The 23,756-nt window shown below is 48.5% G+C and overlaps 2 protein-coding genes across 2 annotated transcripts in view; both read right to left on the bottom strand.

Annotated features, from left to right (window-relative positions):
* POU2F3 (POU class 2 homeobox 3) overlaps positions 1-23,756 on the bottom strand; it is a 334,798-nt gene that overhangs the window by 105,553 nt on the left and 205,489 nt on the right. The window lies entirely within an intron of this gene.
* Positions 1,461-22,413, bottom strand: OAF (out at first homolog). Its single transcript, XM_063139433.1, has 4 exons — positions 22,141-22,413; positions 5,956-6,090; positions 4,658-4,838; positions 1,461-3,739 (listed from the first exon to the last, which is right to left on the bottom strand). Exons 1-4 carry the CDS (start codon positions 22,411-22,413, stop codon positions 3,465-3,467), a joined length of 864 nt encoding a protein of 287 aa, XP_062995503.1. The 3' UTR covers positions 1,461-3,464.

Here is a 23,756-nt window from a genome sequence, read left to right as displayed (position 1 = left end):
CAGTGCCGGACTGTAGCTCAGTCACAGAAGCCATGTTTTGCATGAGGAAAATCCCAGGTACAATCTGTGCCGGGTCCGTAAAAAGAGTCCCAGAGAGTGTGCTCCATCATACCTTTACTCTTCCATAAATGGGGCCTTGCCGGCCACCATTGACGCAGTGGGGTGGGGGATTATGTCATTTCTAGAGCCTCCATTGTCAAGCACAATGGAGGCTCTGGACTGTGGTGGATGGCTGCTGGCCATTCATCGGACCCTCGGCGAATGGGGCCAGATAGTGGCAGGGCGCGCGTCCCATGAGTTGGACCTGGGTGAGTTTGCCAGTCCCTAATCATGACTACTAGCCATTGTTAGCCTTATTTTACACGAATTTCCCTTCAAATCTCTAAGAACTTGATTTTGATCTTACGTTTACACTGTTAGTTCTATTGTCCCCTGTGTCTGTTGGGTGCATTCCCTTCCTTTTCTTATTGTTTTCTTATAATTTTATTAGACCGTAAGGCTGTGCGGTAGGGTGTTGCTGTTTTATTGTTTTACTATGTACAGCACCATGTACACTGATGGTGCTATATAAATAAATAATGCAGTTCTGTCTTTACCTCCATATTGTTATTCTTGGATCCCTCAGAACCAGGGATGGAGGAAGCAGCTTATTTCCTGTCCATATGTGTTGTTGTTGTTGTTGTTGTTGTTTTAAAAAACCCCAGCTCCATTTCCACATCTATCTGCCAGTTCAAATAATGTTCTCTCAAAACATGTATTTAAATGTGTATCCCCACCCCATCCCATGACATATTTGGAGAAGTCACAACCTGAGTTCCAATGTGTCCAAAAGATGTGGTTTGGGTCACTTTCTACTGGAATTCATAAAGAGTCTCTGCTAACCTGTCCTCTGGATTTCACACGTTTCTCTCCCCCCTGTAAACAGGGCAAGATAAGACTATTGCAGCTGCAATTTATGTAAAACTAAGCACTTTACGACTGCAAGGGGCATAAAATACACTAATTACAGCATATTTTGCCCAAGATAAACTAATTAGGATTTTGCCTTGTTTACAGAGGAAAAAAAAAAAACCTGTGCGAAATCTGGAGGAAGTGCCAGGTCTATGGGGAAATCCGCTGAGTCCCAAAAGGGCCTGGTTTCCTTGCGACAGATCCTGCCTGGACCAGACGTTGGGGGATTCCTACATCCCTAGGTAAGAGATGTACGAATTCCAAATGAGCATGGTATCCTGTGCAAAGATTTGTGGGTAGCACCCACATAGAGGGAGACTCCTTGGGGATGGTTCTTTTTTAAAAAATCAGTTTATTCATCTTACATTTGATAAATAATTTGTTTAAAAATACTTTTCATTCAAGTTTTATATTTGTTTCACTTTGTATGGCAATTTTCAAAAAAGAAGAAAAGCAACAACTCCAAAATTCCTCCCTCCCTCCCTCCCTCCCTCCCTCTCTCTCTCTCTCTCTCTCTCTCTCTCTCTCTCTCTCTCACACACACACACACACACACACACACACACACACACACACACGTCCCTAAAAAGAGACATACAAAAATAATTCTGTGAGAAAGGTTAAAAAAATACAATTATTTGGAAATGTAGGTTTCAACTTCAATGACGTGAAATGTTCAGAATTAAGCAAGGCAAAGGAAGAAGGCACAATGTGGTTGAGGGCACGGGAGAGGTGGCACTGAAGACGTAAAGCCAATGCAAAAGGGAGACTGGGAAATATGGCTGTTGTCCTTTTGTCTTTTTTTCTTGACAGCACCTCCATCTTTTTAAGCAGCTGCACAACAGGCTGAAATCAAAGAGGTAAAGCTTCCCCGTCACTGTATTTCCATCATAGGAGGAGCTGAGCCTCATGAATTTCTGCCTGTTAAAGGAACCCTGCCAAAAAGAAAACATGGCAATACTTTGCAAGTCAGTTTTGTCAGGAACTCTAAATTTCCAGTCATTTCTCTCCCTCCATCTTCACACAATGTATCATTAACATGTGGAACTCACTCCCACTGGCTCAGTGGGCACCTTTGGGATTTTGAGAGATTGTGATGGGTGCTCTCACAAAATGGCTGCCATGAGTTTAAAAGCTTTCCCACTCATGAAGTGGCTCCCATGATGGGCCTGGCCAATAACAAAACATTTGTTTCCAAGAAGGCAAACTGGTGAGACTAAAAGAAAAGTAAGTTGCCCAAGCATCTAAGGATCGGGGTGGGTTGGGGGTGTAGGCGATAGAAATGCACAGGCATATTTCTCTCTGTTAATGAGAAAGGAAGGCACTGGGGCACAGGTCTTCAAACAGAGAGGCACGATTTTAGGCCTCTCCCATTTTCAGTGGTAGCATTTCGCTCTCACAGATCTTCAGCCAAGGTTGGAGAATAAGTGATTCAAACTGGAAGCTGATTGGCACACCCTCCTACTGGGGAAGACCAACCAGGAGCAAGAGGTGGGGCTTCTCGATGAACTAGTGTTCTCAGCTCCTCCTTCCAGCACCAGGGAGCCAATCGGGATCAAGGGGAAGAGCCCAGTGGCACTCCTTCAACTCCCCCACTTCTAGTTCCACCCAGCTGATGGCCGTGGTCCTTGTGCTGGTTACATACTGGCGTGACCAGGTGACTGCTGAAACTTGCAGGAGTTGCGTTATTCACTTGTTAAAATAATTAGGCATTGGTTATCGAGGGGTCTGGTGTTGTTGGAGGTGAATGGTTGCAGGGGCCAGTAGTTACCCCACGCCGATCTGGGTTATTCTGTCATGTTCCTGCAAAGCTTATGTGGGCAGAAGCCCACGTCCACCTCTGCTTAGATGCTGGTGTGGAACAGCCATCTTGTCACGGTTCTTTGTCTCCCTCTATTGGTTGAACCAAGTAGCAACTTCAGAGCATCTCCAAGCTCACACACTCGGATCCTGAGGCCACAGGTTCAAGTCTTGATAGAACATGAAACACCCCTCAGGGGTTGCTCTTGGATGAATCCTGTTACTCCTCTGGATTCTGAACTCTTTCTCATTCTTTCTCTTTCTCTGGGAGATTGCCAAGGCGGGACTTCTATGCTTTTTCCTCAGTTTTCTTTCTTAAGTGAAGCAGCAATGGGTCACATTTTGTTTTTGGTTGTCAAGAACCTTAAATAGTTAAGACGGCTGGTGGCAAAGAGATTTTGGGCTGGCCGTGAGACTTCAACAGCTCCAAGAGCATGGCACAAGACACAGCTCCCACCTCATTCTTTCTCTGACAGTCTCACAGCCAAACGTAGCTGGTGTTCATATGTGTGAGGGAGTTAACTGTTGGGTAGACAAGGAAACTCAGACAAAACCTTCATAAAATGGAGCCTGCCAGGTCTGTCCCAAGCCGCTCCGGACCATTCCCCTTCCGTCCTCTTCCAGGCAGCCATCCCGGTTGGGCAATCCAGAGCCGTAGAAAGAAGGTGGGAAGGAAGCACCGACAGCCCAAAGATGGCCGCCCAAGCACTCTGCTAGGTCTCCTCGTCCCAAAGGCAGAGCTGCTTCTGCGGCACGTAGTAGTCAAAGCCGTAGGCCTTCTGACAGCTACGGATGCCACACTTGTAGGAGGAGACTTTCCCAGCGGAGTCGCGGCTCTTGCAATACTTCAGCATGCAGGGGTACCACTCAATGCTCAGCGCATAGCTGCAAATGCAGGGCTTCCAACGGTCTGCGCAGAGCCTGCAACGTTGCAAGTCAGGCAGGTCAGCCGACTGGGGCAGGACCTCAAACATGGATCCGTCCACTCCTGCAAAAAGGCCAGACAGAGAAGGAGAAGTCATATCCCAGAGCAAAGCTCCTCCGACTCTAGAACCCTCCAATGCCTGAAGGTGTCCTTGCTCTCTTAAATGTACCCTTTAGGCCTTTACACGAGGGGTGCAGAAGTCCCATTCTGGCCTACCTGGGTCCCAATCCTGCCTACTTGGTGTCTGCCCCTTTCCCGGATCCTTTGATGGTTTTCTCCTCCATTCTAAAAGATTTAAACGCCTCTCCCAAGGCTTAATGACTAGCACTAAGGGCTTTAAGCTAAAATACGCTGGTGTTTTGGACATTTGGCACTGATCCATTTGCCTTCAGCCCCAAGCACCACTGGAATGCAGCCCCTGAAAGCTTCTTCTAAAGGGAATTCAGCCCTCGGGCTGAAAGAGGTTCCGCATCTTCATTTTACAGGAATGGAAGCCTAGAGATACTACGGATGTCCTGCGCTGGGAAATTCGTTTCTTTTTTCGCTCGATGGAGTTCCATGTTGTGTATGACTCACTTTACATCTCTGCGTTGTGCTGTGGCCTTCCTCCTCCCCCGTCCAAGCTCCAGGGGCATTTTATTTTATTTGCGGTGGGAGGTTCTGCAATTTTCACAAATTTCTGAGCAATTTGCGCGAATTGTGGCAAAATTTCACAATTTGCGCAATTTTGCAAAAAATTGTAGAACTCCACCCCCACACACACACCTAAATTACAGAGTTGTTGGGAAATCTGCAAACTGGCCTGACTCACTGCAGATGGAGTTGGGTGATGTAGCGTGAACCAAAATGCAATCCAGGATGGGGCGGGGGGTGGGAGGCCAAGGGAAACTTGCCAAACGCCACCCGCCCCCAAATGAATTTCTCTGACATGCCTAAGAGACACCAGCAAGGTCCTGTCCTAATGGCAGCAGCGGCCCCTACCTTTCTCCAGCCAGAACTTCACGTCCTCTTCCCGGGTGTAGATGGCCTCTTTGGCCTCTGAACAGATGTTGTGGATGTGGGAGCTCAGCTGGGCTCCTTTGCTGAAGTTGACAGCCACGTCCATGCTCAGGTGCTCCAGAGCCCGCACCTCCTCAGCCTGCCGCACCGTCCGGGGGTTTTTCTGGGAAGGAGAAAAATGGTGGAAAGATAAGAGTCTCAATGTTTTTTTCCATCATCTGTGCTGCTTTGAAACCCCAATCTGTTTTTTCCTCAAGGGAAGGGGGGGCGCTTCAAAAACACATTTTTTTGGGGGGGAGGGGAAACCTTGTGTTTGGATGCCACAGAGGAGAAAGTTGCTTAGAGGGGATATTTTGGAATGGTGGGGGAAAGGGTTAAGCACACCATTGTCTGAATGCACCCACCCACCTCACAAAGCTGCCTTCACCTTAAGAAGAACACCTTGTGGGGTTTCTGCTATATGCATTTGTGTATAGCAGGAACTTTGAGGCTTTGAGGTGAGATTTAGATAAAGAGCTGGGTTTTGTGTGTGTGTGTGTGTGTGTGTGTGTGTGTGTGTGTGTGTAAACACCCACTTTCTGGAATGCCCCCCCTACAGCCAGCAGGGTGAACACCGATGTTGAACCTGGATTACAGAATTCAGGCTCCACACAGGTATTTCCAGGTTTATATATAGCACCCTGGCAGGGCTCTTAATACAGGCCTGCAGCAGGATTTTTCCTAGTCTGGGGTGGGGGGAGAAACCTGTGACCCTCCAGATGTTTTGCTCTATGACTCCCAGAATCCCTCACCATTGGCCATGTTGGCTAGGGCTGACGGGAATTGTGGGCCAAAAACATCTGGAAGGCCACAAATTGCCCACTTGTGTCTTAACCTAAAGAGACTTCTGAGGGTGCGTTGTGTTTAAGGGGACACTACACACTCAATTCACAGTGTACACACAATTAGTGTGTGATTACACTGAACTTGCCTTCTCCCCCACCTGCTGTTTCTTTGATGCAATGTTTTTGGAGCGGTTCGTTGTGTCATTTTTAGTGTATATTTTTATGAAAGTCACCCTGGATATTGATTAGGTAGTGTAGTGGTTAGAGTGATGGACTGGGACTCAGGAGATCTGGGTTCTAGTCCCCAGTCAGCCATGAAACTTACTGGGTGACTTTGGGCCAGTCACTGACTCTCAGCCTAACCTACCTCACAGGGTTGTTGTTGCGAGGATGAAATGGAGAGGCGGACTTTGCCCACCCTAATTGCAAGAACCAGCAAACCTTCCACCACCTTACCTGTCTTAGTTTGGCCATTGACTCGCTGGGGATGATTTCATTGCGGTGCAACCGGGTGACAAAACAGAGTGCCTGGAACTGGCTTTGGCCTCGCTCCAGTTCCCCAAGGATCAGGGCTCGGAATATCTTCACCTCCTAAGAGAAACAAAGGGAAGTCAAACCATGTTTCTCGGCTTCAGTCGGACACAGATACTTCCACCATCAATCGCCAAAAATCCAGGTTTCTCTAGCTGCATTTGGTCACATTCATTTCTGAAATTTAGTCTGTAAGCTCCTTGGGTTCAGGGACCTGGCTGCCTTTGCACATGTTTCTTTGCAAAGAACTGAATGCATGCATGCATATATAAACAAACAGGGAGAGAACCTGGAGTGAATGTTAAAAGAACAACAAAAATGCACGAGGTGTTCCAAGAGCATACAGCTCCATGTGTTTCTCAAGCAGATCTTGGCCATAGCTTTAAAAAACAATGACACATTTTTATTCCACCATTCTTCCACAGCCCTCCACAACAACCCTGTAAGGCAGTTTAGGCTGTGAGATTGTGATCTGCAAAAGAGTTCGAGGACTATGAAAAGCAGATCATGGGAAGAACAGGCTGAAGAACTGGACAGGTTTTCCTAAAGTGCAGAAGACTTAGTCTTAAGTGCAAATCTTAAGCATAATTACTCAGAAGTAAATTTCTTTGGCATCACTGGCTCTTATTCCTAAGTAAGCACGATCCAGAACAGGCTGGACAGGGGACAAGGGGGCAAGTGAGAAAAGTGGGCCAGGTGCTTTTGGTGATCTCGAGGCTCCATCTTGGAGCAACCTTCGTTAGCATCATGATTCATCCTGTCTCCGCTGCTCTCCCCAAAGATCTCTGCAGCGTTCCAGCCCTCTGACTAACAAAGGCTCTGGATGGAAGCACCGTCCATCCAGAGCTCAGGAGCCAAGCTAAGCTTGGACTAAACCTCTCTCTTGGATGATCCCTGAGTCCATCTGTACACATTCCAGGTCTGACTCACTGTCTCCCCTCCGACGGGCAGGCCTGAGCCTGGAGGAAATGACTGGACAGCTGAAAGCACAGCTGCAGGCTGGACCCTGGACTGAGCTGGAGTTCTGCTAGATGCATCCATCATATTGAAGCAGAAGGAGGAGAGATTCCAAGTGCATATGCCCAGCCGCTCTCATGAGCTTGTGGTTCTCTGCACTGTGCTAAGCTGAAACACAGGGGGTGCTCTCATGACCATCCCATGTAACCAGGGCTTTGCATGCTCTCAGGCCTCTAGGAACAGCACGGATGGCCCTTTCCATGTTTCTCAACCTTACGTGGTGCAACGTGACCTTGGAAATGTGTAGGCTGTGTGATGTATTGAAGGGCTGGGGAAGGGCCGTAGCTCAGTGGTAGAGCACTGACTTGCCATGCAAAAGGTCCCCAGTTCAAACCCAGGCGTCTCTGGTCCAAAACCCTGGAGAGCAGCTGCTAGTCAGTGTGTGAACCAGCTTTCATCCGTCTGCTGCCCTCCAGATGTTTGGGGCATCATCTGCTACGGCCTTTGCCAGTGAGGTCACACAACAAGATATAAGACTCTCTGCAAAACTATGAAAATCGTACTCCCAGTTGTTTGTATGGTGACAGTAGTCCCATGCTGGCCAGGGAGGGGGGATGCTGGGAGTTGTAGGACTTCTTTCAGTCTAGACATGCATAAGATTGCATCCTACAATCGAAACCTGCAGATGCACTGTTTTCCAGCTGTTGCAGAAATGCAGAAGGCTTTCAAAACATCTTTTAGTGGGACACACCAGCCACCAGACCCCAGAAACGAGGGTTGTTTTCATGGCTTGCACTCCCATCTACCACAAAGTATTCCACTTTTTCCCTAATGTAAAACAAAACAAAACACACACAACCAACCTAATTTAATCTGACAATCGTCAGAGGGTACGAACTCTCTGTGCACATACACAATACACACACACACACACACGGGATTTGAACCTGGGCCAACACCGCTAAGTACTCCACCACAATGAATGTCATCTCAGTTCTGAATTTGGATGCCCAAATTTCGGTGGCAGGCAGGAGTGCATTTGCATAGCTGAGGCCACTTGCACCAACTGTGCCTTTTCTTGGGGATGTCTGACCTGGCCATGGTGACACTTGCCTTAGTTTCATTCTGTCTGGACTACTGTAACACACTCTACATAGAGCTGCCTTTGAAAAGTGCTCAGAAACTTCAGGAATGAGTCCATTCCTCACTTGATCATCCCTGCTCCTTGGCATCTTCTTGTGCCTGTTTTTATCGCTATGTTCTTTCCACTTTAACTACTGTGATACTTCTGGCCTTGCTCTTGTAACCCAGCCCTCCCCTCCCCCCCTCACTGTTTCCCCCTCCCCATTGCCATTAAATGAAGATGCCGGCTGTGGCCCACACTGAGTGGTTTCCCAAGCACCCTTCCTTCCCATACCAGGCATGGCAAGGGAGCCTGCAGCCTATAAATCACCCAGCATGGAGAGAGAGTGTAGATAAATATTTAGACTGTCTCTGTAGCACTGCTGGGTCACCCGCTCACCAGCGCGATGGGAACAAGCTTGCAGCGGTTGGGAAACGACCAGGGCTTGCAACTGAGATGAAGCCGCTGGTTGGCACGCAGCCAGGAGAAGGGGGGAGAGAGGGAGAACGAACTAAAGCAAGTAAGTTTAGGACTCAAAGAGTCGGAATGTTGCCTAAGGCGATGTCTTTTTCCATTGCAAGAGTTTTTCAAAACTGTGTTCTGGGCAGCTTTATCCCAGTTGTTGAGGAAGCAATTGTGGAAGATGTCCTCTGGTGGGTTATGTCTGACCACTGTTGGAAATGGGATACTGGATTAGATAGCTTACATTTTCATGACTCTGGGGTTTATTGAAAGGTAGCTGGGGGTTCCCCAAAGAGAGGATCAGTGATGGCAGATGAACATCCCTATCGAGACAGCTTGACCGCCATAACTGGTGGCCTCCTGCAGCGTCCAGTCAGAGGGAAACACTGGCTGTGGGTTTCCCCCCAACTTCTTCTGCAGCCAATGAGATTAGAAATTCCTTAAAAAAAGAAGAAGAACAGGCTATGTGAATCAACTACTGCACTCCACTAGACAGGTTCAGGGGTACCCAAAGCTGTCCATCACCTGGTGATGTGAATTTCTACCGAGCCTCCCAATGGATGAAACTCTGGCTTGACTTTCCAGCAGAAAGAGTGAAAGACTTCCCCCCAAAAGTTCTTTCTGCAGTTTCTGCCAGAAGGAACCAGGTGATTCAGCACTGTGTCAGTTCTTAGCCAAGCAAATGAAAGGCACGGCTGGAGGAAATCCGTGAGACTTCCCGGCATAGCAACAAGTTCTAGTGTGACATCAGCACCCCCACAGATGTTCCGGCTGGTGGTGACCTCTCAGCTCAGGGACTCTCTGCATTATTGCTTCTGAATGGAGGTTGTTGGGAAATCTTGTTTTGGAAAGTGATTCAAGGACACTAGTTGTGCAAAATATAACACTAATAAAGGCACGGCAATGGATAAGGTTGCATTTAAAACAAGGCCAGTTTTAGAGTATATTAAACAGGTCGCTTTGCCCTTAGGAAGTTGAGAATTCCAAGACGTAACTAAAGCAAACCCACAAAAAACAAACAAACAACAAAAAAAACTTCCTTAAAGTTCAGCACCCTTGAAATCCAGGTTGTGCAATCAAGAACAATTTATGCAAATTAGGAATGCACGCAACTTAGGAATTATGCAAATTAGGAATTATGCAAATTTTCACCAGGCTGCCAAACTTGGTATCGTATGTATGTGTGTTTATCTCTCTGTGTTAGGGAGGCTTTAGAGGGCCTCCAGGACGTCTCGGTGTGGGGAATGGAGGTCAAAAGTGTGAGGTATGGAAAGAAGTCCCAGATAAAAATGAAAGGATAGTTAGAGAATTACACCTATAACTTTCAAGTTACACAGACGCTCCACTTCCACTTTTTTCTTTCGCGCAGAAAGCCTTGTACAGTGATAATCTCTATGCTATTCCCACAACGACATTGTTTGCATTCCTATTTTACAGACGGAGAACTGAGGCTGAGGGGGAACGCTCAAGGCCACCTAAAAGTTTGTTGCCAAGCAGAAATTAGAACCCAGACCTTCTGTGTCCTGGTCCAACATTTTGCGTGTGCCTTGCTAGGTCAGACCAAAGCTCCGTCTAGTCCAGTACTCCGTAGTCGGGAGGACCCATCCAGCTGCCCCTGACATTCACCAGCAGGGTACCAAAGAGGCAGCTTTGTTGCTGTTTGTTCTCAATGAACGAACAGCCTCAGCATTTGTTCAGAGGGAAGATGCTCCAACCTTCTGGCCGTTTCAGAGCTGGAGCACACCATCTGCCGTTGGCACGTGCCACTTCCCTCTGCTGTTGGGGTATCCAATGTTTGAGTGTTTCCCCAAATAGAGAAACTCCATCTGGATACAAACACAGCGTGTTGAGAAGAACGATGGTACAGCAATCTTTTCTCTCCCAGAAGCTTTGTCGAGAGCAGCATTTGACTGTTCCAGCTCCAGTGCAAAATGCTACAGTCCAGCAACACCATGCAAAACTGCTGATTGTGTGGCTCAGATCTCAGTTGTGCATACAGTACCTTCTCTAATTCATGACACACACTGCAGGGGAAGGGCACAGGGAACTACCTTCGACCAGGTGAGAGTAGGATGTCCGTTGTCTATGCTGGAGGTGGAATTCTAGTTCTTGTAAAAAGGTAGGCCCCTACAGAGGATATATTTATTTATTTATTTATCATACTTATACCCCGCTCCTCAGCCAAAAAAGGCTCTCGGAGCGGCTTACACTTAGCAAAAAAGACAGTCCCTGCCCTCAGGCTTACAATCTAATAAAGACATGACACACAAGGAAAAGGAGTCAAGGAGGGAGGGAGGGAGGAGAGAGAAAGAGAGAGAGAGAGAGAGTCCAGCAGGAACAGGCCCCGATGTTACTTCTGCCTGCTCCTGTCCCCTCGGTCCTTCTTCTTCCCCACAGGGCCAAGATGGCAGTTTGCCCTGTGGGGGGGGGGAAGAGTCCAGCAGGAGCAGGCCCCGATGTTACTTCTGCCTGCTCCTGTCCCCTCGGTCCTTCTTCTTCCCCACAGGGCCAAGATGGCAGTTTGCCCTGTGGGGGGGGGGGAAGAGTCCAGCAGGAGCAGGCCCCGATGTTACTTCTGCCTGCTCCTGTCCCCTCAGTCCTTCTTCTTCCCCACAGGGCCAAGATGGCAGTTTGCCCTGTGGGGGGGGGGAAGAGTCCAGCAGGAGCAGGCCCCGATGTTACTTCTGCCTGCTCCTGTCCCCTCGGTCCTAATATGCTATTAACATTCCCCCCTTGCCATTAAACAATTTGCTTGCCCGTCCTTCAAAGTTGGCATTGTGTATACATACATCACCTTTAAAAAAATAAACTAGAATTTAATTTTCTACACATTTCTATTGTTTTCTGTTAACTTTACACAAGTAACAGGTGAAATACTGAAAACCCAAGAAAATAATAACCAGGTATGCTGGGAGCACCTTTTAAGCAGGGTTGGTCAATCTGTGGCCCTCCAGATGTTTTTGACTGCCACCTCCCAACATCCCTTGCCATTGACTATGCTGGCTAGGACTGATGGGAATTGCAGTCCAACAACATCTGGAGGCCCACACACACTCCCCCATGCTTTAAAATAGCCAGTGTGGTGTAGTAAAAGTGTTGAAGTGGAACTCAAGAGATCCGGGTTCGAATTCCCACCCAACCATTATGCTGACTGGGTGACTTTGGGCCAGTCACTGAGCCTCAGCTTAACCTACCTTGTAGGGTTGTTGTGAGGACAAAATATAGAGGAGGATCATGTACACTGCTCCTTGGAGGAAAGGCAGGATAGGAAACCAATAAACTAACTAACTAACTAGGCTGACCACCCACCCACCCTGAATTCCATCCCTAGTCTACTCTGATCCATAGTGGCTCTACAGCTTCTCTGGCTGAGGTCACTCATATTGTTTGCTACTTGATCCTTTTTTAAAACTGGAGATGCCAGGAATTGAATTGTATGATGCTCTCCATGCCACAGGTGCTTTATCAGAGAGCTACGGTCCATCCCTGAAGGGACCACACAGAAAAAACGCACGCAGAAATGCAGTATTAAGTGTTCTAATGCAAATGCCTCAATACAGACACAGCCTTACAGGGCTAGGCTATCACCCTCCCATTCCTACCCGCAAACAGCAATGTCCTTTTCAGGTTTCAAGTTCACTGGAACTCCAGCTATTCCAGACAGAAGTCATCCCCCCACCTCCTTAAAAGAGGCGATTAATTAAAATGCAACCCTGTGTCGATCTGCACGGCTGCACCGCAGGATAACAAAAGCAATATTCTGCGAAATGGTGCCCCTGCCTGCCCTCAAACGCAGCCTGCAGGAAACATATACTTTAATAACCGTGTGATAAATTCACTAATGTTTAACGTGGCTGAGTTATTCCTGCCGTGAGGCTGCCTTGCAATTTCCTGACCACCTCGCCAGGGATCCCAAATTGCTCCTTTCCCTCCTGGGGTGAGCATTTAAAAGACTCCTCTTATCTCTTTGCAACTGGTAGGGAACTGCGAACACGCTTTCAGGGATGGCACCTTTTAAAAAAAGTCTTTAGAAGTAACCCACCAGGATGGTGTGGCCCTCTATTTTGGATGTTGCCATGAAAAACAAGATAGTTCTATCAACAGGTATTGAGTGGAAGAGCCCTGTTGGATTGGACAAAAAAGTCTATTTAGCCTCACGTCCTGTTTCCAGCCATGGTCAGCCAAATACCTCTGGGAAGCTCAAAAATGAGGCATGGAATGAAAAGCCACTCCATTTGCCTGTTCTCAGCACCAGACACAAAGAGTTATGCTGCCTCCCGACATTAATTCCTCAAGAGTTAAGCACACTATTTAAATGCTGTACCAATCCTGAACGCTACATGTAAACATGGTAGCCTTTTGATATAATAAATCCCTCTGAGACAGCTCACAGGCACACTGAAATCAATATAAAGTTAAAGTCTCAAAAAGTATCAAAATACAAAATAAACCCACCTTTGCTTTCTGGTATCCTGGGCTTGGACCATTAGAGCTTTTAAATTTCAACTTCTATAGCCCTACACAGAATGTTCAAAACACTTCACCTACATCCCCTCAGCCATTCTTACAACAAACTGCCCCCCCCCACTCCACCTTAATCTGCAACAGCTTTTCCACAACCTGGTGCCCTCTGGAATGTTTTGGAGTACAACATCTGAAATTCCTGGCTTTGAGCTATGCCAGCTGAGGCTCATAGGAGTTGAAGTCCACATCATCTTCAAGGCTGACCTACAATGGTGACCCACAACGTGAGTCTAAATGAGACTCTCCTTCTTTATAGGACTGTTATAAGGAGTACTGGGACCACGTAGGCGAGACGCTTTGAACTGCTAAATAAATGCCATGAATTAAACCCAGAGCAAGAGCACAGATGCTTTACCCTAAAAAGGTGCCCTGAAGTCTGACCCAGCACCAAAGAATTGTAAATATCACTCGAGACACATGGCTCTCTCACTTCCTAGCACTTGTGTTGCTTCTCTCTGAGATGAATGGAGGATTCCAAGATGGCACAATGTAAACAGAGGTCAGAAATAATGGGAGGCCAAACAGAATTCAGGAATTCTTTCTCTTTCTCTTCCTGAAACCAGACACAGCCAGGTTGAAGTGCTTCTGTGACCCTTCTCTCTCTCTCTCTCTCTCTCTCTCTCTCTCTCTCTCTCTCTCACACCACACACACACACACACACACAGGAATTAGGCAATTTTAAGATCTACCCAAGCATCACACTGGGCTGTTATACAGAAGTACCAGCATTAGGTTACTAACATTTTAATGTATGTTTTTTCCTAGGGATGTCAGAAAAATTAACAGTTTGGATATGTATGAATATGACCTGCAGATTCCACAGCAGACTGGCTCCCCACCCCCCAAAAAAAATCATGCAGATACCAGGGGCTTGCAGACCGATTTTTGACTCCCCCCCCCATCCCCAGGTGGGCGATAAACTAATGCACTTGTGCAAATATGTATTAGCTAAGTTGAATTAGCGCCAATTAGCACAAGTAGAACATAATTCTGGTAAAAAGAAATTCTGATTCTGTCAACGAGCGGATAACTAAATTAAAGATGCGTGACAATCTGCAAAACACAGACAAAAAGGAATTAACAAAACCCATCCTTGTTTGTTCCACATGACCCAGCATTCTGAGCGACTCAGATCTCAAAGACTTGGGGCTGCCTTGTGGGGGGTCTTGGCCGTTGGTCCACCTTGCCTAGCAATTTCTTCTCCAACTGGCAGCAACTGTGCATGGTTTCAAAAAGAGGAGGGTCATTGCAAGCTTTGCTTTGTGCAATTCTTGAACGGGAGATGCTGGGCCAACTGTGGGCAAAGCAGATGCACAACCTACTGAGATGTGGCCCGTGAATTTCCCCCTGCAGATCTCGCACTACATGGGCAGCGGCTAGTGTAACCTCAGCCTTCCATTATTTTGGGTGGGAAAAGAGGGCATCAAAGGTTATCGTGGACCTAGGAGAAGCCATATACTGGCTAGGAGAAAATGGGCATGGCAAACTGGTAAACGGTTGCCACATTTTGCCTTCTGGCAGGGCTCCTGTGCCTTTAGCTACTGCTTGACAGCAGACACTTTCGCCATCTCCAACCTGCACTGGTGGAAACTCCCCCTACCATACTGATGCCATACCGAGGTGAACACTAAACACAATTGGTGATTAACCATATGCTGGATTCAGCTCATGGGCTGCCAGTTCCTAACCAGTGCAGTAGAGCCTCAGAAGAGCCAGAGCAGCCCAACAGTTAAAATGTTAGAATCAATATTTCCCAAGCCTAGTGTTGCTTCCTCTCATCAACACCGACCCCCTCCCCCATACATATGAATGGTCTCTCATCTTTCAGCATTCATGTGCTTCTTTCACACATTCCCAGTATCCGTCAGCACTCAGGCCTGCCAGATCAGATGAAAATGGGGCTTTTGGAACAATGGCATCAGTACTATGGAATTCCACTGTGTTACTTTGTGTGTGGAAGGGAAGGAGGGAGAGATGGAAATTAAGAACATCTGGAAACGTTTGAACTCACTCACATGATCATTTTCCTGAGTTCTTCCAGAAGGACCCTCCCCTCCTCTGTCTCTGCCCAAGAACAGCGTGGGTTTGTTTTCCCCACCGACTAGAATAACTCTTTAAGAACTCAGCCAAGAACTGATTCTACCAGAGAAGTCTCGCAAGTGAACCAAGGCTACAAACAGATCACTGCCTTCAAGGATGGGCTCACCAGTGCTAATGCTTGGGCCTTATCTTCTGTGCCCCTCATTATGTGAAATAACGACAGTGCTCCTGAGCATGTGCAGATTGCATTTTCTTCACCACTGAGCTGGAAGCCAAACTAGACATAATAAGGTACCATTTTCCTGATGAAAATCACTCCCCATCCAAATTTCTTTGCCCCGACGGTGGGAATCACCATGGGCAGTGACAATAGCACCACTCCGCCTCCCTCAAATTTTGTTTTGTTTTCTGGCTGCTGCTAAATGTGGCAGCCGTAGTCATTTTGCACACACACACACACAGAGTCCTGGACCTAGGATTGTTCTGGAGAGTGCTTTCTCCTCTACCACTGAGGTCATCCGAGGGCCTGCTCCTGGTGGTTCCACATAGACCCATCCTCCGATGGAGTCCACCAGGGGAAGAGCCTTGAGTGTGGTGGCTCCCCTCCTGTGGAATTCCCTGCCTCTGGAGGTCAGGCAGGCACCAACTTTGTATTCCTTTCGGCATCTCCTGAAAACGTCATTTTCCCAGGAAGCCTTTCCTTAATGACCAGCCACGGTTCACAGTTCACCTTTCATTTTGCTTTTAAAATCTAATTAAAGTGTTCTATTCTGTTTTTATTGTATTTATTGTACACCTCTCTGAAATTTTGAATGGGGAGTGGTATACAAATATTGTAAATAAATAAATAAAGTGTGTACAAGTGTGGAGGGATGGCAGCCACCATAAAAAATGGTGGGGAAGATATGGAGAAAATTCTGCAAAGTGGCCAACTTTTTTTTCTAGGGGGGCGTTGGGGGTGAGAAAAAGAAACATCTCAGACGTTGTCTCAGAATAATGTCTTCTGAGAAATTTCAGCACAGCAGTGGATGGAAAAATCCTTGTTCGAAGCTCCACCCTTGATCCTGGAGCAAAACACAACCTTTTCATAACACCCACCCACCCACCCCATTGTGGGGATTGGGTTTGCATTTTGTCATTTGTGCTCCCCTGAGCACTTTTGAGTGCCAGGCTCTTCTCTATTGCACAGTTTAGCAGCTGCCACTCTGTTAAGGGGAAAGGTGGTGCGGGGTGGGCCGGTGGGTGGGGGGAGGAAACCTGACCTGGAATTCATGACACATCCAGAGGCACAAAAGACCAGGAACTGCAGGAAATCATTTGCGTGAAAAGCCAGAAAGTCGCCCACACTGTGACCCGCTTCCCAGCGCTCAGAAGCCCAAGTAAACAACTCCTAACATGTTTCTAGAAAGTAAACTGCGCTGAGGCATTCTCTTCCTTCTCCATTGGAGCAATACTGTCCAAGGCTACCGGATCAGAGCTCCACAGGAGAGAGGAGCCATGGACAGCTACATCAAGCCCAGCCCATCAGAACAGGGTCCAAAGGAAATCCTGCATTCTCCACCAGCCTGGTTCTCTTTTCCGATTTGGCTCTGAAAAGCAGCAAGCCTTTAAAAATAAATAAATAGAGGCAGCAACCCTGTGCTAATTTGATAGGGCAGGATGAGATCACGGTGCTAATGGAAAGTTCCCAAGCTTGACAAGGGGAAATAAATTGTTCTGTGCATACCTTCTCCATGGAATCAGGCAGCCCAGGGCAGAACAGAAGAAGGGTCATTCTGGATCAGACCAAAGGATCCATTCCAGTCTAGTATCTGGCTTCCCACAGCAGCCAACTAGATGCTTCTAGGAGCTCCATGGGCAAAGTGTGAAGGCAGTGGCCTCCTGCCTCACTTGCTTCCCAGCATCTGGTATTCAGCAGCATACCACCACTGAACATAGAGGTTTCACATAGCCATCATGACTAATAGTCACCTAGAGACTTCTCTTCTGCAGGGACTCTTTCAGAGACACAGAAGGCAGCCTCTGAGGACTGGTAATCCTACTGTGACTGTATCGAGGAGGACAGAATGCTAAGATTATAGCCAATCTGACATAGGAAAGAATTACTCACCCTAACCTATGGAAGTTGATTTGAAGGAAGGGTCAGAACATTATGTCATGCAGAGACAGTGGGGAATCCTCTCTCTCTCTCTCTCTGGCTGCTTTGGCCTCCTCCTTTCTTTCTTGAAGCATTCTAGCAGTTCTCTCATGGGACACAATTTGGAAATGACAGGGTTGGAGGAAAGATGTATCAGCCCACATGGCACTAAGATGGACAGTTGGTCTGGCCCTATGAACACTGCACTTCGAAATAGTCTGCACAAAGAGAATCTAGACGCTGCAACACCACAAGCTGAATTCTGCAACCTGTGTAGCTACATGCAAATTAAGAAAACTGTTCTCTTATTTTTCATAATTTAGTTTACCATTTTAAAATCTCTTTTGAGTAATTAATTAGGAGCAGGAAAAGCTGAGTCAGATCCTTGGTCCATGTAGCCGAGGACTGTTGACACTGACCGGCAGCAACAGCTGTCTAGGATTTCAGGAAGGGTTTTCCAGCCTTACCTGGAGATGCCGGGGGTGGGTTGTGGAAGCCTTTGCCTGCCAAGCATATGTTCTGCTGCTGAGCTACGGCTTTCGTTTCACTAATCATAGGAAAGGAAATATCATACACAGAATAGCCAGTGCAACGTAGCGCTTGTAGTGTCAGACTAGGGAGACCCAGGTTCAAATCCCTCCTCAGCCATGCAATGCACTGAGACACCTTGGACTAGTTTCTCTGTCTTACTAACCTACCACATAAGATAGTAAAATGGGGAGGGGTTCGCACATAATGTCAACCATGATTCAACAACAACCCATTCTCAACCTGCAGTCCGGGTTACTGTTACATATGAACCAGGCACAGTCTCCTGCCACTCTCTCTCTCCCCCCCCCCCCCGTCCATCAGTCTTGCACTCTTCGAAGGAAAGAAGATTCCACAGTCAGCGGTACAGCTAGGTAATTTTACACCCTGGACTTAATGACCTTTTGGGGGGACCCCCCTTTAAACGGCCACAGGTATTACTGAAGCACCCAACCAGAACTTCTCTGCCCGCACCCACATTCCTTGTTCCACAATGGGTTCCACATTCCTGACAGAACAGCGACAACAAAGCTGTTTGCCAACCCTGATAAAAGAAATACCCTGAGCCGTTGCAGTGCTGCATTTTAAACCCACTTAAACCTTAGCACTGTCCTGACTACAGAAATAAAACACAGCTTGCTTCTGCTTGCCCTCACCCCCTGGCAATCTCTGGGTGGTAATTTGGGGCTGGAGGCTGGGCTGCAGGACATGGACTTCGGCCCCGAGACGCACCACCATCCACGGCACTGTGATTGCAGCAATCTCTTGGTGAAACGAGAGAGAAAGTTACAAGATGATTGTTTGCTTGAAGGACTTCGGCTGATACCTTCCAGCTTATAAGGCAGTATCCAAAGATAAACGCTTAACAAGGAACGTCAGGAAAGTAGGCTGTTTGATTTCTTGCTTGGTCTGGCAGTGTTTTCAAAACGTTCGTCTTTCAGACAGAGGCCATATCTCAGTGGCAGAGACCCTGTTTTGCACACAGAAGGTCCCAGGTTCAAGCCCCGGCATCTCCAGGTAGGGAAAGACCCATCAGAAAGCCATTGCCAGGCAGCTTGGACAAAACTGAGCGACACAGTCCGACAGCTTGTCTCTGTATAAGCCAGCTGCCTCTGTTTCTAATCTAACGCTTTCCAACATCAATGTCTCTGCCGGGGAGTCTCTGAACATGCACCATGGAGCCTGGGCGCACGAGCATTGCAGGGAATTATGTTTTTAGGTGCACATGCAGTTTATGCAAAGTGCTGAGTCAAACTGTTGGGTTCCCTCACTTAAGGTTGAGATGGCATGCGTCCAGGGGAAAGGTGTGCATGCAGGTGAAAGAGAACATGGAGGATGGGGGGGTCCTCTATTGCACTGGACTTTGAATTATTATTATTATTATTATTATTATTATTATTATTATTATTTATATAGCACCATCAATGTACATGGTGCTGTACAGAGTAAAACAGTAAATAGCAAGGCCCTGCCGCATAGGCTTACAATCTAATAAAATCATAGTAAAACAATAAGGAGGGGAAGAGAATGCCAACAGGCACAGGGTAGGGTAAACTGCACAGCTCAGAGAGATACCATAGACTCTTCCTTCTCACTTCTACACAGCTGGGGTAGGGTAGGGTAGGGGTTTTCTCAAGTCCCACTGAGCAGCCATCCCCCACCCCACTTCTGCTAAGGAGCTGATGAGTGAATTTGTGGAGGCCTGCATGGAATCGCTCCCACCCCACATTTCTTCTATGAGAGTCTCATTCCAGAAATCACAGTTCAAGATCCTGTCTAAACATTGACGCACCCACCCTGCGGGCTTCTGTCTTCCCATGAGAAGATATCAGCGTCCAGTGTTCCCAGGCTGGTGCCGCTTTGATGTGCTCCATCCCGCTGCATAATGTAGGATAGGCAAAATACACCGGGGACGGCCCCAGACACTGACCAGGGACGGCCCTAGACACTGACCAGTGATGTCTGGGAGATCCACAGACGCCCCTGCTTAATCAGAACAGGACAACATGTTGGCACAGAAGAGGCCTTTGGTTCCCATGCCAGGCACACAAGAGGGCAAAGGAGCTGGGTCAATGACCACATTGTGGATTTTGTCAGGGTCGGTCCGCATTTCCAAGCGGCCTCAACGAGTCAGACACTGCGTGCATGCCATTGCTGCTGCACATAGCAGCCATAAAACAAGAGCATGGGTTCAAACATGGGCACATATGCACCACTTCAGTCCAACCTATTTAGGAGGACCCATCTGGAAGCAGGCCAAGGGTCCTCCCAGCTCTGAAGGTCTATTTCTAGGAGAGCCTTCAAGGATGCCCCAAGCAAGGTATAAACAAGGGATGGGCGACATAAATTCTGCATCCCGCATGGGACTCAACCTGGCCAATTTTGTGCTCCCCCCTGCCCTGGAAGCACAGCAGTGGTGGGGGAAAGGGGCCACTTTAAAACAAAAAATCGATGATTTGATGCCAAAATTTGGTAGTAGCGAAAAGGGGCTATTTTAAAGCATTAACCCATCGCCAAATTTGGGTGAATAATCAGTTTTTCCTTTTAAGACTGCAGCACAGTGAGGTCCCTGGTGATGGAAACCAGGGGTACAGTCTCAGGTGTAGTCTGGGGGGTGGGGTAGGAGCAACTTGACCTCCCCTCAATCCCCCCTGAAATAAAAAGCTCCTATTTGCTCCCCAGCAAATGGCATGGACTGGCACGCAACCTCCAATCATAGCTGTTCTAGCAATGAGCCAGTGATAGGTCACTATTCTTCCATGAATGGTGTCTAATCCCCTGTTGAAGGCATCTAAGCTGGTGACTACCATCACATCTTGTGGCAAAGAGTTCCACATGTTAATGATGCATTGTGTGAAAAAGTCCTCTCTGCTCCTGTTTTCAGTCTTCTGTCAAGCAATTACACTGGGTGACCCAGAGGTCTATTAGTATAATAGGGTGGGAAAACGCGCCGTCTATGCAAAATGGAAACTCCATTAGATCCCTGCATTGCCATCTTTCTCCTTCCCTGCCTTTCCTGAACTAAACTTCACTGCTGCAAAAAAAACCCAGTCCTGACTGTTCTCCGGATATATTTGCAGATGGAGAAGATTGTGACCCAGGTCAACCACAAATACATCCTGAAGTTGATTCAGGAGAGATACCTACAGTCTGGGTGTCCCTGCTTTCAGCAGGATGAATGGGGGCAAGTCATGTGAGAAAGGGAGGTGTTTTTTTTTTAATGATTTTGGGGGGTTGGTTTTGTTTTCTTTCTGGAATGTCTGAACTGCTGTTTGAAGTCTGAGAGCTGACTGTTCTGGAAAGCACCGCACGGATCAGAGCAGATATGAAAGTTCTACCTGTGGCATTGGATGAGAAATCAAAGATGTGCAAACAATCCTAGGAGGAGTCATGTTCAGGTTGCAACCCGATGCGCCCCAAATTAGGAATAAGGGCGCCTCCTGGCGCTACCCATGAAAAACCCATCACTGTACAGCTGTCCCATCTAAACTTCCTTAATGGTTTTTTTTTTTAATGGTTAGAAGAAGAAAAAATGGAAGGAGCAGGGTTACAGATGGATCCCGGGTAACGTTCTGCGGATGAGTCAGGGCACGATCAAGGGCAGTATTGAATGGCAGTCCTATGGAAAATAGGCCCAATCACTCCAATGGGTCTACTCTGTGTAGGAATACCATTGGACACTGCCCCTTGTTTGGAAGCAGCCTAAGTGTCAGTGGGGCTTACTCCCAAGGAGACATGCAAAAAGGTCAGAATGCCTGGAAGCGGTCTTCTTCACTAAGGAATATGTTATTAGGCCTGTCGACCCCAATTTATTTACCCACTTGGGGGGGTATTAACCCCCACCCCACCCCTCTTGATTCTCTCTTTCAAAGCCTGTCCGAGAGAGTGCCTGCCTACAGCTCAGGGAGACAGGGAGTCCCAATCCCGCGGCTTGGCCATAAAGTTCGCTGGGTGATTGTGGACAAGACACTCCCTTTCAGCCTGGCCTACCTCACAGGGCTGTTGCGAGGATCACATGGGAGGGGGCGCGGACACGAGAGCCTCAGCCTGCCTCCAACTCATTGGAGGAAGGATGACAGTAACAAAGAAAAAGTTAACACTCAAATCTCATTCTCACACACGAGTATAACTTTCTTACCCCTAAAGCAGCGTGCGTGTCTTTGGGCCCGGGGGTGGGGTTAACCCGATCCTTGCCAGTTGCTTGCGCCGCTCACTCCTTTACTCAAGAGTAAACCCCCCCCCGCGTCCTGGAAGCCGTGTCCCTCCTGTGAGAGGTGGGTAGAAAGCTTCGGCCCCCCCCCGCCACCCTCTCCTCCCCCCCGAGCCCCCGATCCGCACCTGCTTGAAGTCGGCCGTGAGGGTGATGAGGGTCCCGTCGCCCTTGCGGAGCTCCAGGCTGACGCAGTCGGCGCCGCTGTCCGCCTGCAGGCTCTCCTCCGTCACTTGCCCGTCGGGCAGCCGGACTCGCACCCGCAGCTCCGACGGCGACCCCGCCGCCGCCGCCGCCGCGCTGGGCAGGGGCGGCCGCGCCAGCAGCAGCAGCAGCAGCCCAGAGAGGATCGCGGCGGGCAGCCGGCCTCCCCCGACCCTTCCTCCTCCCCGGCAGCGCATCCCCCAGCAGCGAGTGGGGACGGGGCTGAGCTCAGGCTGGACGCCCCCGGCTGTGCTGCCGACCCCCCCTCCGGCGCTCCCCGCAGCTCCCCCGCCCCCTCCGAAAAACTTCTCCAAAGTTCCTAACTTTGCTGCTGGAGTGGGACGGGAGTCCTCCGCCTTGCCCCCCCCCCCCCCACACACGCAGAAAAGGACCTCGCTCGGCTCTTGCGTCCTCGCCGCCCCTTCCCCGGCTGCCCTCCTCCGGACACCGCGTGGGCTGTGGGCTGCGGGCATCCACCCCACCCCCCCTCCCGCTGCTGCCTGGCTCCGGTCCTCCCGGGCTCCCGCTGCCCTCTCGCTCTTAGCCTCCCGGCTCCCCTTTCTCTTTCTTGTCTTGCCCTCTCTCTCTCTCTCTCTCTCTCTCTCTCTCTCTCTCTCTCTCCCCCCCCCCGCTTTGCTCCGTTTCATTCAATCGCCCCGTCACTTCCTTCACTCCCCAGCATAACAACCCGCAGGGACCGGCCTTAAAGAGACAGGCGCCCCCTTTCTCCCTCTCCCTCTCTCCGCTGCCCTCCAAACGGGCCGGTGCACGTTTGCAACTGGTCCCCAGCTGAAGGTGTCGAACGCAATAAAACTAGGAAAAAGGGGGGTGGGGGGCAGGAGAAAGAAAGAAAAGTTGAATTAACTTCTTTTACGCGTAGGCACGCACATTCGCAGCCATCATCTGTTTCATACTAACGTGTGTCATTTTGATTTATGGGGTGTGGAAGCTCCCCCCTTTAATCTTTAATCAAGACCGTCCCAGAAAGAGCCTCTTATTCTGCCAGAAATCAGATTACTATTCATTCTTGAAATAAATAGGACAGGGTTAGAATTTTCCCTGCAACACGTTAGAACGATGATGATAAAGAAAAAAATCTACCAAGCAGGATAGGACACTTTGAAAACGGATTGAAAACTGTCTATGGAGGGTTTCCTGGGCCCCAACAGTTGTTACTACTGTTATAAACCGTTTTAAAGCAGTCGTGTAGATCCTGGGCTCATCTACACCATGCAAGATATTGAACCATGAAAGTGGTATATAAAAGGCAGGAGCCACACCAAACAGGATATAGCAGTATGAAAGCAGTATACGGGATGTGTCGATGGGCCCCAACAGTTGTCAGTGCACTTCAATACCACCATAAAGCAGTAGTGTGGCTCGTGCCTCTTATATACCACTTTCATAGTGCAATATCCTGCATGGTGTAGATGAGGCCCCTGCCCCTGCAAGCGTAAGAGCCGGTGTGGTGCGGTAGTGAAAGCCTTGGGCTGGGAGATGAGAGATCTGGGTTGAAGTCCCCACTGGGTCACGAAGTTCC

The sequence above is a fragment of the Elgaria multicarinata genome, chromosome 12, assembly GCF_023053635.1.
Source record: "Elgaria multicarinata webbii isolate HBS135686 ecotype San Diego chromosome 12, rElgMul1.1.pri, whole genome shotgun sequence".
Classification (NCBI taxonomy): domain Eukaryota; kingdom Metazoa; phylum Chordata; class Lepidosauria; order Squamata; family Anguidae; genus Elgaria; species Elgaria multicarinata.
The sequence above is the reverse complement of the archived record's forward strand: the minus strand, read 5'-3'. Positions and strand labels throughout refer to the sequence as shown.

Bases quoted from the DNA above. Each gene is read 5' to 3' on its own strand.
- OAF (XM_063139433.1), bottom strand. From the start codon at position 22,413: ATGCGCTGCCGGGGAGGAGGAAGGGTCGGGGGAGGCCGGCTGCCCGCC. The intron at 6,091-22,140 runs GTGCGGATCGGG...TGTTTCTCTTAG, and splicing joins TCACGGCCGACTTCAAGCAG to GAGGTGAAGATATTCCGAGC. The intron at 4,839-5,955 runs GTAAGGTGGTGG...TCTCCTTCCCAG, and splicing joins CAATGGCCAAACTAAGACAG to AAAAACCCCCGGACGGTGCG.